At 53.7% G+C, this 19,923-nt stretch overlaps 5 protein-coding genes across 5 annotated transcripts; 2 read left to right on the top strand and 3 right to left on the bottom strand.

The window, feature by feature from the left end:
• Window positions 1–1,804: 1,804 nt before the first annotated feature.
• On the bottom strand, window positions 1,805–2,734 carry G647_04938 (uncharacterized protein; the record flags this gene model as incomplete). Its single annotated transcript, XM_008729274.1, has 1 exon — window positions 1,805–2,734. The coding sequence occupies one exon, from the start codon at window positions 2,732–2,734 to the stop codon at window positions 1,805–1,807; it is 930 nt and encodes a 309-aa protein (XP_008727496.1).
• Window positions 2,735–3,353: 619 nt separating this feature from the next.
• On the bottom strand, window positions 3,354–4,367 carry G647_04939 (uncharacterized protein; the record flags this gene model as incomplete). The annotated part of the gene is made up of 1 exon (XM_008729275.1): window positions 3,354–4,367. The coding sequence occupies one exon, from the start codon at window positions 4,365–4,367 to the stop codon at window positions 3,354–3,356; it is 1,014 nt and encodes a 337-aa protein (XP_008727497.1).
• A 321-nt stretch (window positions 4,368–4,688) lies between these two features.
• Window positions 4,689–6,078, top strand: G647_04940 (uncharacterized protein; the record flags this gene model as incomplete). Its single annotated transcript, XM_008729276.1, has 2 exons — window positions 4,689–4,962; window positions 5,015–6,078. 2 exons carry the CDS (start codon window positions 4,689–4,691, stop codon window positions 6,076–6,078), a joined length of 1,338 nt encoding a protein of 445 aa, XP_008727498.1.
• A 1,171-nt stretch (window positions 6,079–7,249) lies between these two features.
• G647_04941 (uncharacterized protein) lies at window positions 7,250–8,275 on the bottom strand (the record flags this gene model as incomplete). The annotated part of the gene is made up of 1 exon (XM_008729277.1): window positions 7,250–8,275. One exon carries the CDS (start codon window positions 8,273–8,275, stop codon window positions 7,250–7,252), a length of 1,026 nt encoding a protein of 341 aa, XP_008727499.1.
• Window positions 8,276–11,248: 2,973 nt separating this feature from the next.
• Window positions 11,249–19,365, top strand: G647_04942 (uncharacterized protein; the record flags this gene model as incomplete). Its single annotated transcript, XM_008729278.1, has 2 exons — window positions 11,249–11,375; window positions 11,426–19,365. The coding sequence occupies 2 exons, from the start codon at window positions 11,249–11,251 to the stop codon at window positions 19,363–19,365; spliced, it is 8,067 nt and encodes a 2,688-aa protein (XP_008727500.1).
• Between the last annotated feature and the right edge of the window lie 558 nt (window positions 19,366–19,923).

The following is a 19,923-nucleotide window of genomic DNA, read 5'->3' on the forward strand; positions in this document are numbered from 1 at the left end:
ACAACACCCTCCAAGTGGCATGACCCCAAGCGACTTCAAGAAGAGATGTTCGGCGCCGCTGTATGTTGCTGTAACACGAAGGAGGATTCGAGAACAACTGGGTGGCGCTGAAGTCGTGGAATTGCCCGAGTGGATAAGGGTCCAGGGGAGGAGTACACCGGATGCTCGTCTTGTCACACTGACTGTGCAGCAGGAAGTTTGGGTGGCATTACCAGGCGGAGCTGTGGTTAAGTTTCTGTCGAATTTCATTGTGGTGAGAGTCCGGATGGGAAGGCAGGAAAAGGGGCGGTGTTTGACATTGACATTGGCGTTTGCAGAAGCTGCTGTGGTTCCATCGCCGACGACCTTCTTTGGAGTTCCACTCCAGGGAGAAGCCTTGGGTGTCAGGGGGAAAGATCAACAACGGTTTGATTGCAGTGAATACATTGGAAATCTTTCACCCTTCCTGAAGTGAAGGTGACTGTCAGATGAGAGGCTTGCAGAAGCTTGACATTGTCAGCATACAATCAAACGAGGACGTCCGGACTTACAGTACGAGAGACGTGTCGGGAACCTGAGTGAGCGAGCTGACTGGACATGGTTCATGCTGCGAGTGCTCTTAATAGATATCGAATCTCCCCTCTCTGGGTCAATACACCATGCAACCCTTTGTCCCACAGACGATGGCTACAGAGGATGACGAACGGGGATGGGTTCGTTACAGTTGGTAATATGAGTTTTCGCACGCAACCACTGCTGTTGCCATGTACGTAGTGGACTATCTGCTCCTTCGTTGTTACCTCCACGCGCCTTCTACATAATGTAGACCTAAGCGACAAAGTATCGTCCCTCTATCGGAACAGAGTAGGCTGAGACGCTACGCGCTGACTGTGATCACACCATGGGAGTTCCATCGTGGCACATCCTCATCTGGGCACTCATTCCACTTCTTCTCCTTCTTCGTATGCTGCTGCCCTGATGAAAAGATCATGGTTTTCGGGCCCGTCTTGCATCCGTGAACCCGCGAGCACATTCTTGGGTCAAGAAGCTCATTACAGTGCCTCCATTCTCTTCAGCCGGTTACTTTCGCCAGCATACTTCTCGCAGACAAGCCTCGCGAACCTGTCACTGAGCGGAAAGCAAGGCGGTGTACTCGCCGCCTCTCCCCAGCGTGGGATGCAATGTGCGACGTAGAGGATCTCAGGGTCTTGTGTTTCCGAAGACGTTCCCTAGTTGCGCTTAAGGAAGGAACCTGCCGGTGATCCGACCGAGAGTCGCACGGATGATGCCGCTGAGCATGACCGCCTGCAATCGATCGGCCAGCACGTACAACCGGAGTTGCATTTCCATCGAGAGGTTGCCAATTGCAGATCTATACGCGTTTACCTCAAGGAGTGACTGCCTATGGCGCGACTGTCTCGGCAAATATTCACTCTCCTTGCGAAAACGATTGAGCTGTGCTGCCTCTACATAGAGAGGGACCGAGCGGAGGCCGTAACCCGCAAATGTACAGTATGTGAAGTGTTACGCATTGGTGGTGATACACTGGCCCTTCTAGGGAGATGTTTGTTCCCTATCGCGTCAGATCTGCGGTATTCCGTCCGCACTGTACAACGCGTCGCTGCAACCTCCTGCCACTCATTTGTTGTGAATCAGGACAGCAATCGGTTCAGTCGACTACTTTGGGATGATTCCCTAGATTGGATGGAGAGAGACCTGAAAGGCACTTCCAGAACAATTGTTTGGGCCAAAGGGCATGGTCGTGACCTCTTCTCTTTAGCCTTTGGGTCGAATATGCGCCAATTTGGGGCGCGGTAGCCGACGATCACCGTTGGATAGTTCCCATTTCAATAAGATCTTTCGCACCATTCGAAAACAATCCCTGTGTGTCCAGCTTCATCTTGCCGCTGGCTCCCTCGAAACTGACCCACATGAAGCCTTCTAGAGTCATCAGCCTCCGTGTTGAGGCGAATGGATAATACACTGCTTGACTGATTGACCGCCCGACCCTTGCTAGCAGTGACCGTGAAGGAGGTGTTTCCGACTCCGGCATTTCTTCATCGTCCCTCATGAATTCGGGATATTCCATCTGCGTCACAAACTTCTGGTCCATCTGAAAGTGATAGGGAGCAATCATGTATACTTTCGGCCGTAGAAAGGGCAGAGGCCGGCGCACTTGCACCGCCATCTTAACCATACCATCCATCGAGACCAAATCAATGGACTTGATGATCCGTAACGACCGCATGATGATAAGCCAGCCGATGGCTGAGAACACGATGATGCCACAACGGTGCGCAGTCGGCACAATCCAGTGCAAGCCGGTGTCCCCTTCCCACGCCCACAGATTCGCATACGCGAGAAAGCCCGCAATGGTGACAGCACTGCCACCCATGATCCATGATGCTGCGTATATTCCAAAGTGCGACGGAGGCCTGTAGATGGCTGTTTGCCCAGAATCATACAGCTTCTGGGCGTACCACTGCTTCCTGGCGAGCTCAGGGGGAAGATCGTTCAGCCGCGATTCTGTTGCATCCAGTACGGGTATGCTGGATCTCGGGGCTTTAGGGGGCTGCAGAGATACTTGAGGTTTCGGCCTACTCGACTTTGAGACGGGTGGTTGAGAGACGGTGTTGGTTTGCTTCAAGCTGCTCCGGGCAGATACAGTGGCAGAGCTCGCGCAGCGACGGGATAGGCATGAATGGGCGGCTCGCAGTCGGAGCAGAGGTCGGACGGAATTCGAGACGGTAGCCATGAGTTCGGTATCGCGCGTTAACAGGAACAGGACAACCTTTTAGAATGAACGGAGAGAAGTGAAGACACGACCCCTACACTGCGGACCCATCACCATCTGCAAACTTGTGAAGATACACAAACAACGAAGAAATCTTAATGTCGCATTGCATTGTATTGCAAGAGGCGACCTGCGGCGGATATGGACAAAAGTTTTAAGGTCGCGACACTCCGCAGCGTCCGTTTGGAGAAGGTCGAGCGCAGCCTTGACCGAAGCCTCACGTGCCTCACTGGCTGCCCCTGAAAGAGGCTTGTCCTCCGGCTGCCACTCGTGCCACTCCAGCGGCTCTCCTGCTCTCCTGCTCTCCTCTCGAGATTCTCTGTTCAACTACTTTTCTCTCCTGTTGATTTTTTGTATACATCCACACGCTTGTCTCTGATCAATCACCATTCATTTGCCATGAGTCACGCGAACATCGCTTCCCGTACTCAAGTTTGGTACTCACCACAAAGGTGCCTTGTTCCTCACCAGAGCAGGGGTCGCGAAGAACGTGGTTTCAAAGGATATCTCCACGGTTCCCCATATGTTGAAATGCGGCGATACCTCCTGGTGGATGAGAGCCCTACGCAGCGAACAAGCTTCAAAGATGCAAGCCCCCTTCCTCTGTATTTCTTGTGGACTCAACACCAGCACCCTCTTGAATTGCTTCGAGAAGCGTAGGAGGCACGTTCTGGCCGTTGCTTTCTTCAACCACGCCGAGTAGCTTCTGGAAGAAATCTTGCCGCAGCACCTTCATCAGGATGTCGTCCTTGTCGATCATGTTCGATGAAGCGTAGAGGAGGATTCCCCCGACGGGTTCGTGCCCATCGGTTTGACCCATAAACTGGGTCTCGATCTGAGGCAGTGACGATGTCGTTACAGCACTCCAGTCGTAAGGCGCGACCCTGGCAATGAAGTCGAATAGCCTCGCCTGAGATATCGTCACAAGTTGTATGCCCTTCTTTGTCTTCAGATCTCGCTTCGACTTCAACAATGACGTCCATTCATAAAGAATCACATACACCTCAGGATCGTGAAACACCCGCCGCCACAGCAGACCCTGACCTTGTGCCTCGGCGAAGCTGCGGCCGGCCGAGAGTACGGTTGTGCTGTTGGGACTGTCAACCGCGAGCAGAGCTTCAAGAACCTCCAACGAGCGCTCTGCCACTTCCGTGCTCTCCGAAGACAGCCATGTCGTGAATTGACATTGAACAAGACTTGAACTGGCCGCGACGAACGATGCTCCGCTCGGTGAGTCTGCAGCTTTGCGAAGATAGGCCAAGCAGAGCAATTGTATTGGGACTGAGGACGAGGTCAGACCCCCTTCGAGTTTCTCTGCCGAGATGGTTGTCTTGAGCTCGTCGAAGGGTAGCAGTGAAATGACGCGCTCCAGGAGCCGCGTGAGAGGCCGCGGGTCTTGTTGGAGTGTCTGTAGTAGATTCTCACCAGTGCTCAGAACTCTCCACAGAAGGTCCTTTGGTGAGTTGAATGTAAGATTCCTGTCTGCTCGCCTCAAAAGTTCTTCATCTAGCGGCGAGCCCTGCGTCCCGACAGCGGCAAGATGCGCAAAGACTTCAGGGAATAATTTGTCTGTATCATCAACCAAGGCATCCATTCTGAGGGCTGACTTCAAGTGCTCTGTGACAACAGATTCGAGGACATTGTAGAGTTTTTGAACCCAGACGGAGTGAAGACGAGCGTTACGAATGTTGTGGCAGCCTTGCGTTCACCTCGCCTCCTCGCTACCCTGTCGTACCCCACTACTTGGTAAACGAGAAAGTCGCTTGACTCGCTGCTCGCCGATGTTTCCCCCGGCGTCTCTGAAGTTCATCATCTCCAACTCACAAGGCTCCGCATCAGTGATCGTGAAACCCGTTTCATCTCTGATTCCACCACCTCAACATCCCTTCTCCTTCCCTCTGCCTTGACCGTCACGATGGCCGAACCTTCCAGCAACCCTCTCATATCATCAAGACCCTCCGAGAGCGGCCTCACCGTGTCTCTGCACCCTCTCGCCCTGCTCACAGTCTCCGATCAAGTTACAAGACATTCAGTACGAAAACAAGAAGGGCCTGTTGCTGGCGCACTTCTAGGCCAGCAGAGAGGCAGAGAAATCACAGTGGAACATGCCTTCCCCGCAGCGTTGGTGGAAGGACCGGATGGCCGATGGCAGTTCAACTACGAGTGGATGGGGACGAGAATACAGCAATGTGAGTTTCGTTGGCACTCTCGCTGCCGGCCCTTGACTCTGACGCGCACCAGATAAGGACGTCCACAAAGCGCCAGCGCTCGAGTTCGTAGGCTGGTTTGCCCTCTGCCCGTCTGACGGCCCTCTGCCTGAATTCGTGTCTCTCCAGAAACAAGCCATCACCTTCTACAGCGACAATGCGATCCTGCTCGCCTTGCACCCCGAAGCTATTGCGGTCGGGGCCCCGACAGGCGGCAAATTGCCCATCACCGTCTACGAGAGTGTCATCGACGCTGAACCAAAAGATGAAGGCTCAATGCAAGTGGACGGCCATGAGACATCGGTCATCAAGTTTCGCCCACTACCCTACTCGATCGACACGGACGAGACGGAGATGATTGCGATAGACTACATCGCAAAAGGCGCCGGTAGCGCGGCGGCCATCGACGACACACCCATAGCGGTCCAGCCAAGCGAGGCTCTTCCGGCGGACAAGAAGGGCAAGAAGCGCGCAGACCCAAGCCCCGAGGCCGTGGAGACAAAGCCGACCAACGGCGTCGAGGAACCACTCAAGACACTGACAGCGGAAGAAGAAGACCAAATCGCCGGGATAACGACGCGGCTCAACAGCGTCAAGATGCTGCAGTCCCGCCTCGCTCTCATCCAAACATTCGTGCAGTCTCTCCCCCCATCATGCCTCTCAAGCCCGCCGTCCTCGGACTCCGCCTTCCCAGACCCAGCTCACCTCCCTCACCTGCGCAACATCCAAGCCCTCCTCACGCGACTCGCCCTTCTCACGCCCCCAAGCGATGGCTCGTCCACCTCTGCGAAAAAAGCACTCGCATCGGCCTCCCTTTCGCAATCCAACGACGTCTCCCTCGCCTCCATACTGTCCCTTCTCGGCCAAGACATCCAATCGCTCAGTGAACTGGGCCGCAAATTCTCCACGGTGGAATCCAACAAAACCGGTACAAAAGGCAAGCACTCACAGCAGCCAGGCGCCGGGGCGAAAGGCACAGCAGGCGTTGGAGGCGGAATGGGCAGTGCCGGAGGTGGCTTCTCGGGCTTGGGTAACGGTGATGGTGGATTTGGCGGGGCTGGATCCCAGGCCTTGAATACCGTCGGCCCGCTGATGTAATGCATAGGTCATTGGCTTCGCCAGACTAATGGACGGATCCCAAGAGGGATTCGGTCGATTCGATGTGGAAAGCAGATACCACGAAACAAACGCAAGTGAAAGTGAAGAACCGAATTCCGACACGAGGGTTCAGGCGCGGAAAAAGTCAACCTGTCGCGAAACGCCACCTCTCCAGCAGACAAACCCACAATTCTGGAGACAGGGATGGCTTCTTTTTCACCGATCTTCCTGTCCACCTGTATCAGTGCCTAATGATGGCTATCATCGGTCAGTGATGGTGGATACAGGGGGTGCAGAATCGTCAGAGCACCGGTACCGATACCAATCCCGGAGCAGGAGTATGAGCCCAAGCACGAAGATCAGCTGAGATCAGACGAGATGGGGAATTGATCACGCATGACGAATAGACGGGAGCGGGCTCCTCTTTACGATGCAGCAATGGCATAGCGACGGCGTTGAGAGGACCATGACAGGCACGGTGGGAAAACGGCGGCGTGCCCGACGGCGGATATAGAAATGGAAAAGGCAAAAACCATATCACAATCTGAGAAGGACCATGAAAGTCCGCTTCTCTGCTGCAGTCACGCTTACGCTTGTCCCAGCGAGGAATTTGCGAGATGAAATGCAGACCGACGGATCTTCCACGAGGGCTAGGACACAGAGGACCATGTGTTCCAAATTGGAGAATCATTCGACGGCATGTATGTCGTTATTGCAACGTATTTCAGCCCCGAGGGCAAAGCTCATGTATATCTCGGAAGACGGCCGCGGCACCCGTTCCTCAAGCACCAAGCTCTTAATATGTTCTCACTTGTGTATGCCGCCGCAGATGAGCTCGTAAATTCAGATAACCCACCCACAATACAGACATGAAGATCCTCCCCCGGGAAGGAAGTGCGAGGGCACAATGCACCTCGAAGTTTGCTATTTTAGCATTAGACAAAGGTCGTGAAAATACAGCCCGGAACATTTCGTGAAAGGTGGGACAGATGGTAGGGTGGTTGCTTTTGTTGGGTATGTTTCCTTTCCTCGACCACGAGGGAGAGCGATTGTTAAAACTCCTGTGCCCATTGTCCTGAACGCCTACGCTGCTGGTGTCGTAAAGAGTGTGAAAGCTGAAAGTAGACCGTATAAATCTGAGCAGAAGAGGGGGTAAGCTCGTTCTGGAAGTTTAGGTGACCAGAACGTCGGCCGGTCGTTGTCTCCTGTGGAATAGATTTGGAATCCTGAACTTCTTCTTGGGGGGTTCCTGGGCCGCCATTTGATTGGAAGACCCATAAGGACGGGATGCTTTGGGGGCCTCGATCGCCGGCATTGCAGGCATTGGGGGCGTTGAGCTGGTCGAAAAACTCCTCCCTTCAGCGGTCATACTTTTCTTCTTGCGGATACTCTTCATTAGCCTGCTAATGTGAGGTTGTTTCTGTTCTTCGAGAGTGGACAACTCAGGTGGAGGCGGAGGTAGACTTTTGTTCAGATCAGGAGCCGAAAATCTGACTGGGCGCGACTGCTCCATGGATTTGGCACTGCCACTTTGTGGACGTGATGATCCGTCGGTGATGAGCCGTAGAGTCTTTTTGAGGGCTTCTGCTTCGCCTGAGTGCTTGTGTGCTTCGACCGACCGCACGCCGGTTGATGTTGTCCGGCTATTTGTCATATTATTTGAGTCGTTGCGGAGGTTACTACCGGGTTTCTTGGCACCTGTGATGGACTTCCGTGCGGCGTCAGAGAAGCGTCGCGCCGTTTCGCCAGGTGTGATGCCCGCACTCGTCAGAGGCGTGGAATAGTCGGTGGCGCTGATGGTATCGCGGTGTGAGGCCTCTGAGGGTGTCGACGAGTCACCTTGTACGTCGAGGAATTGGTGTGTCACACTGGCTGTAGTCTCAGTGTTCTGTACCGGGTCCGGTTTCTGCTCTTGTTTTGCGATGCTTTGCTGCGCTGCCTTATTTCCTTCTTGAATCTGGGCGGCGATGTACTTGAGAGGATCATCCGACATGTCGTCCGAATGTGGCACATGTGCCAACACCAGGGCACAAATCCGCTTCAACTCTCCCTCTTCTTGTGCGCTGAGTTCCTGCCGGCTGATGATGGGTGAGCTTGGAATGAAATGCGGGTCATCGTCGTCTCCCCGGTACTTTTTGGGGATAAGAGACTGGCGATAAGTTAGCTTAGACCCCGGTATAGCCGCGATAATTTTCATACCGAAGTGTTCGCCGGCAACCCAAGTTTGCTGCTCATGGTGTCTGTAGAGCCTGTATTTGAAGAAATCGCGACGTTGTAGGAGTACTGAAGATGTGTGAACGGCAATTTGTCCGAGATGCTAGACACATGCATGTGAGGTTCAGGTGAACCTCGTCCACAACATGTCGGAGCCGAAAGTGAATTTTCAACCTGTATGGTCCTCCAGGGAAACAGTCGTTCTATTGCCTTCCGGAAGATCCCTCGACTCGTCACAGAAAATCTCCGTGAATGGTAGTACCAGGGTAGACACCTGATGTATCGAGCCGAAGAGCAAGTCAGGTAAAGTACAACAAGAATCACAGCGACGCGAAAGGGAGGAGTCAGTGACACCTCGAAGATTGTGATATTAGTATTATGCTGGTCGATGTATCCATTACGATCAGCAGTGAGCTGGCAGTAGTCAGCGTGAGGTTTCAGCTTCAAGCTGACCTCGTGAAGGCCATATCTGTGAGTGGGCCATTGGATAAAGCTCAGCAAGGGGTCCAGGGCCTGCCATCCTGCCATCCACGCGGTGGCTTGTCTGACCAGTGGGATGTGAGGTTAGCATCTGGCCTATCTGATCCCAAAGTCGGCACCAAGGACTGTGAAAGAACATAAGCGAGGATGCAACTTCGGGTGATGTAAAAAAGGCGTCAAGTCTAGAGCGCAGGTAAGGGCAATGATTGGCGGCGCAAATTGACAGAGATTGGAAACAGAGAGAAAGAGGAAAAGAGCCATCGAGGAAAAGTCCAAGCGAGGCCTGTGCGAGCAAGGGGCACCTAGCCAGGCTGCCAGGCCAAAGGGGGAGGACCCCAGAAACAAGCGGGAACAAGCACGGAGCCTACGAATCACAGCAATGCACCTACGGAGCGGTTCCTTGGCGCCTGTCGACCTCATTTAGGTTCGCCTGTGTCGGAGGAAAGGGCACGGCGCACCCGCCGCTCGTCCAACCTGCTCCCAGGAGGTCTGCAACAGGCCTCGAAATCGTCCCCTCATCGCCTACCAAAGTCTGAAATCTTTCCAAGCTGTTGCCATGATGGAACGACCACGTTAGACCCGTATTATCCATGCATACACTCGACCAGCCGAGATAGGAGAGCCTAGTCAAAAAATCTCTGAACGCTGACCACCCCTGGAGGTTGGCCAGATCCGCATTGGTCTGGTGCAGTCCTCCAAATATTCTCCGGACCTTCCCTGTACACTTAGTTAGGTATGACATGATGCGATATCATGATTCCAAAGAATGGTTACAGTAGGTGCCGGTCGCTACATGTTGATTACTGCACCAGGTTCCCCATGCCCGAACTCTCAACTCCGCTCGCGTCCTGCAGGTCATTACGGTAAAATCTCCGAACCTTGATGAGTCCAGCAGAGCTGGAAATTAGATCCGCTGTCAAAAGTCCAACTCCAGCTGCAAGACCTCATGATACTGCGGTCAATGTCGTCCGCAATGAAAGACGCATCTCCAAAGCGTCTCGATAACATGGTACCCGCCTACCTGAACAGAACCTTGGTAAGAACGCCGTCGTCAGCAATCGTCTTTGTCAGATTCGCCATCCTGCCGTGGCGATCAATGTACCCAGTAGTACGAGTAAGATAATTTGCCTGAAATGGACTACTCGAACGAGGGCATGGCCACCAACGAGTGAGTCTAGCCACCGGCATAACGAACGACAGTGTTCCCGAGCATAATTCGAGTTCGAAAGACTCTTTCCATCCGGGATTGAGCCCGGAACCCATCGCTGAATTGCCGCAGTACCCTGTCGCTCTTCGCAGGGATGCCACATGTTTGGTGCATCTTTGCACTGCTCACACCGCGCACCTGAGCGCCTCACGGACAGCAAGTTGAAGCACGCCGCACGGCAGGCTCTACTGTCCTGGAAAGACCGTCGATGATTGCGAGACTGTTTCGTTGATTTTACGGGTAGTGATAGCCATTGAGTCATCATCAACAAGCCTCCATCCAGTCTTCCCCACCACTGATCTTATCTAATTGCCAAAGACAGCGGAGAGTTTTCTCTGGCCATTCTCCGAAAGATCTGAATGGCATCAACATGGTCTGGTACTCTCTTAGACCCTTCCGCCTGAGCGCGAGCACTCCAGCTGTTGATATCGAACGTACCCATATTGACATCAACCCGATTCCGCTTACCAGATCAGTTCCCTTCGAAATCTCGTTTTAGGCGCTCCACAGTCCTGGAACCGCGGTAAACATCGCGACAATTGTTGCCACGAATGGCTGAAGACCGGTTATGCGGTATGACCTGCCGTTTGTAGTCCCTCGTCATGCGTGGTATACCAGTGTTGGGTCCTTCGCTTGAGTCCAGTCTGGCTCGAACATATGATTGCTTTCTCTCAAGTCAAAGAATTCACTCTAGCATGCCATGGATTTGATCTCTTGCACAAAGCTGATAGATCGATAATCGGGCGCTCGTGTCCGACAGTCGCCACCATGCTACGCGTCTGCGTAAGGCCCAGCATACTTCCAAACAACAGCCAGATTTGTATAGGGGCAACAAGACCAAACTGAGAGGTATGAGGATCTGCCCACCAACATACTAATGGGTGGTTTCTGTGGCGGAAGCTCCGTCCTGCAGGTTGGACTCTGGCGTTCTGTGTATGATTGATTCCTCAGGAGGGCTGAGAATGTGAGCACCCAGGTGGACATAGGCGGGACTTCACCTTGAGCTCATGACGGATTTTAGAGCCGTGGCACATGATTCTGTCAATCCAGATTTTCTTGCACATTGCAAAATTCCAAAGATTGAGAGTCACAAGCCTCGTACCTAGGTAGTCGGTAGCCACGATAGCTCAGCCTTGCTGCGGAGACGAGGCTGAGTTCCCCGCGAAATCCCACCACAATAATTTTGGTGGTTCGCCGTTGTTTGATTCAGTCACAATTAGCAGGCCGTCTCCTGCTCGATTTCAAGGGATCAAGCCCAGTCCATGGACGATGGGTGACATTGCGGAACAGGCTAGTCCAGACACTCTGGATGCCCAGCTTGTCGCGCTCAATAGTAGCTCTACGAACATCCGCATCGAGGCCCTGCGGAAACTGCAGCACGCGATTCAAGCCGATGGTATGGTAACTGGATTGCGACCTACGAGTAGAGTCTAACTGTTTGTACAGGTGACACCATCTCGGCAGACCACACGATTGTCCTGCCTGCTCTGCTTGCGACCTATCCTCGATATCCAGATCGAAAGTCTCGCCGTGCGGTGCAGTCATGCCTCCGAGCATATCTCACAACTTCATCGTCTGCTAGTGTTGTCTACTCTGCGATCACGAAATTCTTGGGCCAAGAAAGTCAAAAGGCGGCTATAGCACCTGGAAATGCCTTTGTCTTGCTTGAATGGTGCTGCCTTGTTCAGCAGGAAATCCGACACCATGAAAAGTCGTTTGCACTGTTCTTTGGCAAGTTATGCATAGCCGCAGCTCGTCTGTTGGACAAGTGCGAGGACAAAGTGGTCCGTGGTGGAGTACAAGACTCGGCTTTGACTATCGCCAGACGAGGTTTGCGCGATGTATTCAAAACAGACCGAGGTGAGAAGGCGCTGCAGCTGGCCCTCCAGGACGTTGCGAGCTCCAGCGATTCGAATGCCAGTCATGGGCCGTACCTGGGCGTCATCGCCGGCGTCAGCGCCCGTATCCCGGAGAGAAAAGAGCAGCTCCTGGGTCTCAAGAAACACGTCCTTGATTTTTACCTCAAGTCCATCGTCGGCTCCAAGACTGCAGTGCCATTCCATGAATCAATGGGCCTGAAAGATTTCTTCCTCGACTTCGTCACTGCCCAAGATGTGGGCGAGGTCGTGATACCTGCGATCGAGAAGTCGATCTTAAGGTCACCTGAGGCGATCTTGCAAGGAACCGTGGAAGCGCTGTCTCAATGTTTACCGACAAATGTTGATATCTCAGGGGTCGTCAGTGCAAAACTGGTGAAACCGCTGTTATCAGCCATGAACTCTACCAATGCAACTATCCGTGACGGAGCAGGTAAAGCACTGTCCGCGCTGGTTGGCAGAGGCGGATCAGCAGACTCTTTACAAAAGATCGCGGGAGAACTCGGAGCGGCAATCAAGGCTTCCAAGGCAGGAAGCTTTGAACTTCGTGGCATTCTTGCCGATGTCCTGCTAAAGATAGCCCCAGAGACCAAGACATCGGCAGTCATTGCGCAGGCCATCGTCCCTGCTGGGTCCAAGGAAGCTAACGAAGGAGCTTTGAGAAAAGAGCTGGCTGCACTTGCTCCTCACCTGCAGCTTCTTGTTGCCTCGGCGGCTCTTGACAAGTCTCTTTCAGACCCAGTGCTGAAGGGCTGTGCCGACAAAAGACTTCCCTTTCGCAAACTGTGGGTTTTGTGCCTTGCAACTGTGCTCAAACACCTCCACACTGTTTCTGCCGAGCAATCATCACAAGATTTTGTCAAGGCGGCTCTGAAAGTGCTGAGGGAGGTACATGAGGAAGTTGCGTCTAATCCACTACCGGCGACTCAGAATGGCTACGTTGCCGCAGGGTTCGGTCTTCCCGGACTGCTTGACGCACCGATTCTGATGGCAGAGGAGTACAAATCCAATTTTTACGACGAACTCCGGAACCAATCTCTGGCTGTTCAACCCAGGCTATCTTTCATACTCAATCCAAAGGTCTACACCCGGCTCACAGCAGGGGATGATTGCCATTGGGCGCTCTACGCGCTGACAAACCTGGCTGGTAGTCTTGAGAGAGCGTCAAAGGAAGCGAAAACAGCATGGGCCACCGCCGTGTTACACCTAATGCTCACTCCGGAGGTCGATTCTACAGTCCGAAAAGAGACCGGAGTTGCTTTGTCGCATGCTTATACAGAGCATCCTGCCTCGGTAGGCGAAAGCATAGTCCTTGGTATCTGGGATGTGCTTCGAAGCCGCGCAAAGGAGCTTGCTGATGAGGCCGAGCATTCCCTAAGTGATAATCGTCTGTTGGTAGCGGTGAAATGCATCAGCTACTCGAAGGATGAGCTCGGATCCATTCCTTCGGAAAGAGCATCTGAGATTCTCAAGAGCCAAGCCACCTCTACCATAGCACTGTTACGCCCGGAGCTGATTGCTAACGCTGACTGGATCGCTACCTGCCTCGCGACCGGCGTTGATCCCGGAGAACTTGCGGCAGAGCGGCAGGAATCGCTTTTCAAGGAGATCCTAGCACAATTTGAGCCTGGCAAAATGGCATCGTTGAATATCTTTGAAGTTGCAGCTTGCAATGCTGCGGCTACTTTGGCATTCGTGGCGCCAGAGACGTTAACACCGGCACTGATCCACCAATTCCAGAGTGACTTGGACTCTGCCCAGCTGGATGGTGTAGGCCCAACTGAGGCCCTGATCGCTCGCGCCCCTGAGGGTACCCTCGTCATAGATGTTCTCGGTTCGCAAACGAATGGCATTTTAGAGAACAAGAACCAGAAAGACTATGACACCCTGAAATGGGAGGAAGAAATGCGTGCGCAGTTGGCAAAGAAGAAAGGGGCTCCTCAGAAGAAGTTGACCCCTGACCAGCAAGCAAAGGTCGATGCTCAGCTTGCACAGGAAACGGAAACCCGAGCAAGAGTCAAATTTCTCTCAAGTAAGCTAAGAAGGGGTGCAAAATTTATCGAGGGTCTCGCTCGAGGTCCGCCAACCGACCCAGGAAGTTGGATGTCTCCAGCTATTACCGCCTTGACCCGAGCACTCGAAGAGGGTGCGGCACTCATCGTCGATGATGAGATTGTCTCATCGTATCTGGCTTGCTCGGACAAGATATCGGATCGGCTTGGTACCATGCGTCCGTTTGTCGGCGTTGCCACTTTGAGGTCTCAAGGGAATGCAAACATTCCAGAACATCTTTCTGTTGAGCCTTTGGCGGAGCTCGGGACCAGAGTCCTCTACAGACTTCGATTCGCTGCTGAGCAACGTCCTTTCGATACCGCAACTACCGCCTACGCTCTGCCGCTTATCTTTTCTGTCCTGGAAAATGGCAAGATTGGAGAAGTGGCTGCGGACGATGCGGATGCACAAGTCCTCCTCGCCCTTGAGTTCTTGTCCTTTCAGATGGGATCAGCTGCAGACGAGCACCTTCCAAGAGCTCAGATCCTACGCCACTTGATCGGCGCCATGCAAAGATATACCCAGCACTATCGGACCATTAGAGATTGCTTTTCTGAACTCTGTCGCTCGATTTCGGAGAACATTTCTGCCGAAGAGAGGGATATCCTTCTTTCAGCCTTGGTCGTTCCCGAGTCGACCGTTCGGTCTGCGGTGCTACAATCAATTCACTCAGATATTGACCTATCTGAGATTGACCACTCCGTTCATTTGTGGATCGCTTGTCAAGATGACGAAGACGAAAATGCCGATCTCGCGCTAGCCATCTGGGATGAGGAGGAATTCAGCGTGACTGACGAATTGGTCGAGAACATACCCGATTTCCTATTTTCAGCTGCACGGTCGACTAGGACGGCCGCATCCAAGGCTCTCGCTCAAGCACTCCTTCAGATACCTGCAAAGACTGATTCAATATTGGTATCTCTTCAAAAGTCATACCGCACCGAGAGTCAACCGCTTGTTCCAAAGCGGAACAAATTCGGCATTATCCAGAAAGGAGAGTTGATCGATCAATGGGAGAAGCGGAGTGGCCTTGCTCTCGCTTTCAAGGAGCTGTCTTCAGTTCTCCACACAGAGGCTCTGGTCCCATTCATGAACTTCCTTGTCTCAGACGGGGCCCTCTCCGATCGGAATGCTACTGTGCGCTCAGAAATGGTCGCTGCTGGCACTGCCATCGTGGCAGCTCGAGGGAAGGATTGTCTTGAACCTCTAATGGGTTTGTTTGAGAGGGTCTTGCAAGGGCCAGATAAAGGGACTCAAGAAGCAGATTGGGTTAACGAAGCCGTGATTGTTCTGTATGGATCTTTAGCGAGGCACCTTCCCGACGGCGACAAGCGAACCGGCAGCGTTATCCAAAAGCTACTTGACACGTTGAGTACGCCATCTGAGTCTGTCCAATTTGCTGTGGCGAATTGCCTGCCTCCCCTGGTCCGTCCCGCCAGCGTTGAAGCCGGGCCCTATGTTGCCGCACTTCTCGATCAACTATTCCAAAGCAAGAAGTATGCCGCTCGTCGAGGTGCAGCATACGGTTTGGCAGGCATCGTCAAGGGCAAGGGCGTTGCAGCTCTGCGGCAAAACAGGATAATGATGGCGTTACGGAGCGCGACCGAAGACAAAAAGAGCCCAGAGAAGCGGCAAGGCGCAATGATGGCCTACGAGCTATTGTCAGCGCTCCTGGGACGGACCTTTGAGCCCTACGTGATCGAAGTACTTCCACAACTACTGACCTGCTTCGGTGACCCTGTCGCGTCTGTCCGTGAGGCTTGCTTGGACACGGCCAAGACGTGCTTTGCAAGCCTGAGCTCGTTTGGCGTTTCTCAAGTGTTGCCTCAGTTGCTTGAGGGACTAGACGAGACGCAATGGCGGAGCAAGAAAGGAGCTTGTGATCTCTTGGGCGCCATGGCCTATCTTGACCCTCAGCAACTGGCCACAAGTCTGCCAGAGATCATCCCGCCCCTGACGGCTGTGCTTACAGACAGTCACAAGGAAGTCCGAGCCGCTGCCAACAGCAGTCTCAAGAGATTTGGCGAAGTCATCACCAACCCGGAAGTTAAGAGTCTCGTTGACGTCTTACTGAAAGCACTAAGTGATCCAACCAAATACACCGAAGAGGCGTTGGACGGATTGATCAAAGTCAATTTCATCCATTATCTCGATGCCCCATCACTGGCACTTGTTGTCAAGATCCTGGAGCGTGGCCTCAACGATCGCTCGGCGACCAAGCGAAAAGCTGCCCAGATCATTGGCAGTCTGGCACATCTGACAGAGAAGCGAGATATCGTCACTCATTTACCCATCCTCGTCACAGGCCTGAGGCTCGCATCAATCGACCCAGTGCCCGCAACACGCGCGACTGGCTCAAAAGCACTCGGCAGCTTGGTGGAGAAGTTGGGTGAAGACGCATTCCCAGACCTGATACCGAGTTTGATGGCCTCGCTCCGCACAGACACGGGCGCAAGCGATCGGCTTGGGTCTGCCCAAGCCCTCAGTGAAGTCCTTGCTGGGCTTGGAACCAGTCGTCTGGAGGAAACTCTACCATCTATCTTGCAAAACGTGGCCAGCCCCAGAGCAACCGTCAGAGAAGGATTCATGACTCTGTTCATCTTCTTGCCGGCCTGTTTTGGCAACAGCTTTGCCAACTACCTTGCACAAATCATCCCTTCGATCCTCAGTGGTTTGGCCGACGACGTCGAGGCCATCCGTGAGACTGCTCTTCGAGCAGGACGATTGCTTGTCAAGAACTTTGCAACCAAGGCCATCGACCTGCTTCTACCTGAATTGCAACGCGGTTTGGCCGATGACAGTTACCGCATTCGTCTCAGTTCAGTCGAACTCGTCGGTGATCTCCTGTTCAACCTCACCGGCATCAGTGCTCAAGCAGAAGCCGAAGAAGAAGGCGAACACGCAACCCAAGCAGGACAATCGCTCCTCGAAGTCTTGGGCGAAGAGAGGCGCAACAAGGTCCTGTCCTCCCTCTATATTTGTCGTTGCGACACTTCTGGACAAGTCCGAGCAGCTGCCATTGCTGTTTGGAAGGCCCTTGTTGCAACACCAAGAACTCTCCGCGAATTGGTGCCGACGCTTTCTCAAATGATCATTGCACGCCTTGCATCCTCGAACATGGAGCACAAGGTCATTGCTGCCAATGCTCTGGGTGAAGTGATTCGCAAAGCTGGGGACGGCATCTTTGCTACCTTGCTGCCGTCGCTTGAGGAAGGCCTGCAAACCTCGACCGACTCAGACAAGCGGCAAGGTATCTGCATCGCTCTCAGGGAGATTGTCAATGCTGCTTCACCGGATTCTCTGGAAGACCATGAGAAGCAATTGATTTCCATAGTCCGCCTGGCGCTTACAGATTCTGACCCCGAAGTCCGTGAGGCAGCCGCCGAATCCTTCGATTCACTGCAACAGACGTTCGGTAAGAGAGCAGTCGACCAGGTGTTACCACATCTGCTCAATTTGTTGCGCACCGAAACCGAGGCCGAAAATGCCTTGTCGGCATTGCTTACCCTGCTCACAGAGGCAACGAGAGCTAATGTTATCCTGCCCAACCTCATACCCACGCTGCTCACGAACCCCATTACTGGATTCAATGCTCGTGCTCTCGCGTCTTTGGCTAAAGTTGGAGGAGCAAGCATGGCTCGCAGGCTACCCACAGTCCTGAACAGTCTCGCGGATAACATAGTCATGTGCAAGGACGATGAACTTCGAGGCGAGCTGAATGAGGCCTTCAGCGCGGCTCTGTCGTCTGTCGACGAGTTCGACGGCCTCAACACCGCCATGAGCGTCATGCTAGCAATGATCAAACACGACGACCATAGAAGACGCGCGCTGGCAGCAAATCACCTGGCCACATTCTTTGCCAACCCGGTCGTGGACTATTCCCGCTACAACCAGGACCTCATCCGCGTCCTTCTCATTTCTTTTGGCGACCGCGATCACGAAGTCGTCAAAGCCGCCTGGTCTGCGCTGAGCCAATTGCAGTCACATCTACGCAAAGAAGAAATGGAATCACTCGTTTCCTCGACCCGTCAAGTGCTCCAACAAGCCGGCACGGCAGGATCAGTCCTACCCGGCTTTGCTCTGCCCAAGGGTATCCTCCCCGTCCTTCAAATCTTCCTCCAAGGCTTGATGAACGGCACGACCGAGCAGCGAGTCCAATCCACCATGGGAATATCCGACATTATCGAGCGCTCCAGCCCCGATGCCCTGAAACCCTTTGTGACGCAGATCACGGGTCCGCTCATTCGTGTTGTAGGCGAGCGATCCATGGACGTCAAATGCGCGATCCTCTCCACTCTGAATCTCTTGCTCGAGAAGATCCCTACTTTCCTTCGGCCCTTCCTGCCACAACTACAACGCACCTTCACCAAGTCCATTGCCGACCCGACGAGCGATCTCCTGCGCACCCGCGCGACAAAGGCTCTCAGTACATTGATCACGCTCACACCGCGCGTGGATCCCCTGATTGCCGAACTCGTCACGGGCGCGAAAACACCAGACAGCGGTGTTCGCAACGCCATGCTCAAAGCTCTTCAGGAAGTCGTCAGCAAAGTCGGATCGAACATGTCGGACGCCTCGCGCGAGTCGATCCTGGGCTTAATGGATACCCTGCAACACGATACACAGGATGATACCATGATGTTTACCAATGCCAGACTTCTTGGCGCGATGATCAAGGTCCTTCCAGCGGAAAAGGCCAGCGGACTGATCAAGACCCGGGTCCTCGTCCAACCGAGCACCAATGCCTCCATCCTGGCTTTGAACGCTGTGCTGCTGGAGAGCGCGTCAAGTCTCACCGAAGATCCATCCTACGCAGAAGATACGCGCCACGTCCTAACCAGCGGCCTTGCCGGCAAGGGTGGCACATTCGTCCAACAAAACGCGGTCCTCGCGGTAGGGAAATACATCCTCTCGCTCCCCTCCACGGTCTTCAACAGCACGCCAGACGTAGAGAAGGAATGTATACCGCTCTTTGAGTCGCTCGCCGCGGTCCTTCCTCCAGGAGGGGACATTGACTCGCGCCGCCTCGCACTGGTTGTCATGCGCACAATCTTCCGGCACCATGGGGATTCATTACGCTCGAGTCCTACCCTGTTAAGCACCCTCGTGCCGCCCGTCTTCGCCAGTGTTCGCGATGTGGTCATCCCCGTGAAGCTCGCCGCGGAAGCTGCCTTCCTCGAACTATTCAACGTCGTCGACGAAGAGAGCGCCATATTCGACCAGTACATGCAATCCGAGAGTGGAGGGAAGAAGCTCGGCGTCGGACCGAGCAGAGCGATGGGCGATTATTTCAAGCGCGTGGCCTTGAGGCTGGGGGCACAGGCGCGGGAGAGAAGAGAGGCCGAAGGAGGTGTCAAAGGGGGGTTAGGACTGAGTGGTGACGAGGAGGAGGACGAGCGGGAGGTGTGGAGTGTTGGGCGGGTGGATCTGGCCGACGAGGCAAAGGGAGAGGAATAGTATTCAGCCTTGCGGCAGGGCTATGCTTGGTTCGCCATGGACGGTCATTGACAGACAGGTTGGGTACGGATGGTGGAGGTGACGTGTGCGACGGGAAGCAGTAGCGACGGGCATGAGGGTGAGCAGTAGTACCCAGAGGAACGAGACCAAGACCTGCCCACCTGGATCGATTACCACCCGACAGAGATAGAACCACACATAGAATATCATGAAGATCAAGACAGTAAAAAGCCTTCAGTCCACGTATCTGCATGCAAATATATTAGTACTTAGGCTATACATTGGTGGTACTACTCGTACAGTCTTGTCCCTGAAGTCGTCCAACGAAAGACGCCATGTGGTTCCCCCGCCACTCTACACAGCCCGCGCAAGAAAGATAGAGGAGATATGCTCAAACACTCTAATCAGAACATGGTGCAAACAGGTCAGCAAGTCTCCGATGGGCAAAAAGAGAGCGCCGCCGCTCATACTTTGCATTACAGTAGTCGGCGCCCAGTTTCATTACTGTAGACGACTTCGGGGAAAGACCGAGGCGAAACGACCAGAATTCAATCTCAG

The sequence above is a fragment of the Cladophialophora carrionii genome (assembly GCF_000365165.1).
Source record: "Cladophialophora carrionii CBS 160.54 unplaced genomic scaffold supercont1.4, whole genome shotgun sequence".
Classification (NCBI taxonomy): domain Eukaryota; kingdom Fungi; phylum Ascomycota; class Eurotiomycetes; order Chaetothyriales; family Herpotrichiellaceae; genus Cladophialophora; species Cladophialophora carrionii.